At 30.3% G+C, this 4,371-nt stretch overlaps 1 protein-coding gene across 1 annotated transcript; it reads right to left on the bottom strand.

Annotated features, from left to right (window-relative positions):
• Positions 1-843: 843 nt before the first annotated feature.
• On the bottom strand, positions 844-3,723 carry LOC132744971 (glutamate receptor 3-like; the record flags this gene model as incomplete). The annotated part of the gene is given in 4 exon segments (XM_060733791.1): positions 844-1,635; positions 2,133-2,265; positions 2,617-2,749; positions 3,579-3,723. Coding segments are annotated over 4 exon segments (703 nt in total), but the record flags the coding sequence as incomplete, so codon positions are not given.
• Between the last annotated feature and the right edge of the window lie 648 nt (positions 3,724-4,371).

Here is a 4,371-nt window from a genome sequence, read left to right as displayed (position 1 = left end):
AAAGGCCAACCAGATATGGTGCTGATCATTCCTGTAAAGTTCAAACGAAATTGCACCATCAGCTTTTTTAGAAGAAGTTTTAATTATCATTATTTATATTCATTATCATCAATATGATGTTAGGATTCTTTTGTATAAGTTTCTAAATACAGTCATGTTGTGATATTAACGAAGGGAGAAAACTCATACTGATTCCTGATAAATTGTTTTAACGTTTTACCTACCTTAGACATTTTTTGATGTTTGATTAAATTATTTTATCTTTTCACAGTTTAGCAATACACTGCATTTAGTTGTCTTTTTTAATGAAAATTAAAAAAAATTTAAGAGCTTACTAGACAAATTGATCTATGTTACTAATAATGATCATGTTGTGTAAGTATGTACTAATTGATAAAAATATATACCTTTTTTGTGTCTCCTCAAAAACTACCGGTGCAATTTTTACTTTAAAAACTTTACAGGAGTTATCAGAACCATATCTGGTTGGCCTTTTCTAGTTCAATGATTTTGTCAGAGTTATGGCCCTTTTTTGTTTCTTAAGGTTATGTCCGCAATACTTCTCATATACTACTTACGCATTTTTGTGAAACTTTACACGATTGATCCGTACCTCAAGTACTTGCGCATACTTAATGGGTTCTGCAATTGAATGATTTTTAGCCGAGTTATAATTTTTTAAAAACGCGCTTTGGCCTGTTAATGATTTGCGTGTCTCCTGTATCTTAGTAGTTGCAACATACTACACAGTAGCCGCGACATACCGATATAGGGAACAATCTGGTCAAGCACACTTAAATTAAAACTGTAAATTGGCGACACATGTGATCACTGGTCGCTCTTGTTAAAAACAGAGACAATTAGAGTAACAAAATTATTTTATTATAACTAAAATTATAAAAAGATAAAATATCACCAGTAAGGAAGGAAGGTTTAGCAACCTAATCGACGTATATTTCCAGATGTCTTTTTTTTAAAGTGAACAGCAATTAATGTTTATAATTGACTATTATAATATCAAAGTATTAAAAAATGAAAAAATACACAATATCACAAGAGGAATTAATACAAATATATCAATGACGTAGAAAATGTGAGTGTAAGATATAAGTGTCTCATAGATGCCATGGTCTCTACATTTTGTACTAAGTCCAACAATTGGGTTTTGTTTGAACAAGGAGGTTTGTTCAGCTTATGAAACAACACGAAACGCTGCGACCTGAAATTCCTGTACTCATTGTTTGATCGAAAGAAAACTTGATTATACTGAAAAACACTGACTGGTCATCAGAAATTGTAAACGATGAATTCCCTCCGGTAGCAACTATGCTATTATGTATGTTTCATGTTGCATTATTATTCAGTACGATACCATTGACATGGACCCCTGGCCTATTTCCTTGCGAGAGTCTTCCCTTTCGTTTTTGTTTCAACCAGCCGACGCATACTTCAATAAGGAAAGCACAGAATCCTATAAAACCTCCGCCTGCAGCCACATAGAATGCACTTTGAACGTCAATTATAGAAATAGGTTTTGCTTCTGCAATTATTGTTCCTGCACAAATTTCCATAGACTTTGGCCACCACCTTCTTTTCCAAACTTGTAAAAGCCCAGATTCGTGAATCGAAAGAATTCTGTAAATGAACACAATCGTGCAATTGTCATACAAGAATGAAACGTTTACACACTTTTCCCATGATGTTACTATTATGACATTGTAAACTTTCGAACAATATACAAATGTATATCAATTAGTGTAACACTGTGAGAATAAAACCTTACATGCATGAATTACCCGACGTAAGGAAAAAGGTTTACGGACATCAAGTTTGATAAAAAATTGTTAATCACGTAGTTTTACAAAAATTTTGGTTTCAGAGTATTCAATTCAGAAAAGATTTAATACAAAAAAATGATCATCTATAATTCTAAAAGATGTATTGTCACCGACATTAATGATGCCATGACTATTTTACGTTGCAGATGTATTTAGCACGATGCCATTAAAATGATCGCCTAATCTGTATCATTGCAAAAACTCTACCTTTACTATAAGGTTAATTTCAGTTTTGTATATTAAATTAAATAAAACCTGAAATCAAAATTGTAAAAAGAATTAAATAGAATTTACTGTTTTGTAAATATTTGAACATGTGGTGAATTGTTCGTGAACCCAAACGCATATTTCAGGGGTAAAAACTTTTCTTTGATCATCATCAGCTCACAGTCTTTCGCCATCTCAACTTCCATGACAACAGTGTCCCCTGGGTATCAATAATCAAATAAACGTATACTTTTATGTTATCAAAACTTAACAAGTAGCTTTTTAAAAGAATAAAACAGTTTTCAATTGTAATCCCTTATTAAAAGATTGCGTTACAAGTTTAGTTACTTGTAACGGTATAATATAAACAAATACATCAGATTATTTTGTAAATCAGTATACTTGAAAATATACTTGTAAATAAATTTACTTTACTACTTCCAAGTATAATTTTGGATTTTGAAACCACATATAGAATAATACTCATAACTTTAATCAAAAGATAATTGAAAGATCATATTAATTTGAACCTTTCAAAAAATAGTTTAAACTATAAGAAAATTTAAACTACCTATCCAGCCATAGTTCCCCTTTTTTACTTTAGCCAGTTGAGTTTTAAAATCTTTTGCGAAGACAGAAGGGTCAGTCTCATTGAAATCCATTAGAGCATCACCAATACGTCTAAACTCTTTATTTTTTGATGTCTATGAAACAATAGATAAACTCATTAACTGATATATTACAGCCAGTGTCAACAAATAAGGGAAATCTGAAATATTGCAACTTCTCATCCTAAAAGTTGACTGTTATTTTATTTAAATAAATGCATCACGTGCCGCTTTTCTATAGTATAAAGTTTGACAATGAAAGTTGGATTTATATTACTCGTATAAACAAATATGCTGATGTTGCATTTTGAGTTATACGATATTCTGAAAATAAATATTTAATTCTACTCATTGCACAGCTCATGATAAAGACTAACTTGATAAGATAAAACGGTTCTATGAAATTATTTTGGAATTTAAGTTTGCTATATCCAATTCAGCGGTAATATTTACATTTGTATAAAACAACTTTCTATACTTATAACAAATGTAAATAGTTCTACCAATATGCTTGCATGTGCTCGAAATAAAATTAAGAACAGCACGAATGCACCTTTCTCATCAAGTTAAGTAGAAAACTCCCACACAATTTTTTATTAGTGTCTGTTTAAAATATAAAATTGAAATGACGATTAACATTTTTAAGGAAATATGCTTGCATGTTCTTGAAATAAAATTAAGAACAGCACGAATGTACCTTTCTCATCAAGTTAAGTTGAAAACTCCCACATAATTGTTTAGTAGTGTCTGTTTAAAATATAATATTGAAATGGCGAATTACATGTTTAAGAAAAGCAGCGTCCACCGTATCAGCTTCATAGTAAATAATTGACCAGACTTAAGTACAAACGACATAAAAACAATTCTTAATGAAAACTGCACATTATCGCAGCAATTAAAAGAGGCTACTTAAAAAGTTATATACTTTGAAAATATGTTCCCAGTTTGTTCCTTCTTGTAAACCCCATTTATAATCTCCTTTTAGATCAGCCATTTCATCTAAAGTTTCAAATGGTGGTTTATCCTTTGTAACAGTGAGGAAAGCAATTAGGTTTCCACAGTAAGTTCCAACAATTGGAATGTTCCTTACAATAACAAATTAGTTCCTTTTATCAGAACTTTTATAAAGAACCAAAACTTTTTATAAAGAAATGACTGTTAAGCATCATCTTCAATTTCTGATTATGATACAAGTATATTTCTATATTCAATTAATTGTCATCTCTATCACATTTGTTACATAAAGAAGATATTGACATAATTTAATTGTTTATTTTATATATGACACTAACATGTTGTACATACTGCATTTAAAAACACTAAGCCACATGGAATGAGAGTGCTAAAAGAAGTGTATGTTTAAACAAGATTTACATGGATACACATCAGTCTTCAACTTTGGATATATTTAACTGCCATTAACCATGACAAGTGTATATATACATCGTTTTGAAGTTATTCACACTGCCGAAAAATAGGCTTGATCATAAAGAGACTGATGTCAACTTTAAATGCATGTCAATAAAAACAGACGTAGGAAATACAGAATCAATCAATAGACTGTCCGTTTTTGGACATGTATTTTCCATTGAATTTTCGTTTATTGTGACTTAAATATTTGTTTCTTATATAAGTGTTTTTTTCTTATTTTAAACGAAGAAAGGCAGATCTGGACTAAAACAAACTGTTTCGTATATTAACTAAACATATTCGCTAGA

The sequence above is a fragment of the Ruditapes philippinarum genome, unplaced genomic scaffold, assembly GCF_026571515.1.
Source record: "Ruditapes philippinarum isolate M1 unplaced genomic scaffold, ASM2657151v2 ctg11776_1_1_1_1, whole genome shotgun sequence".
Taxonomy (NCBI): domain Eukaryota; kingdom Metazoa; phylum Mollusca; class Bivalvia; order Venerida; family Veneridae; genus Ruditapes; species Ruditapes philippinarum.
Note: the sequence above shows the minus strand (reverse complement) of the source record. Positions and strands in the feature narration are given on the sequence as shown.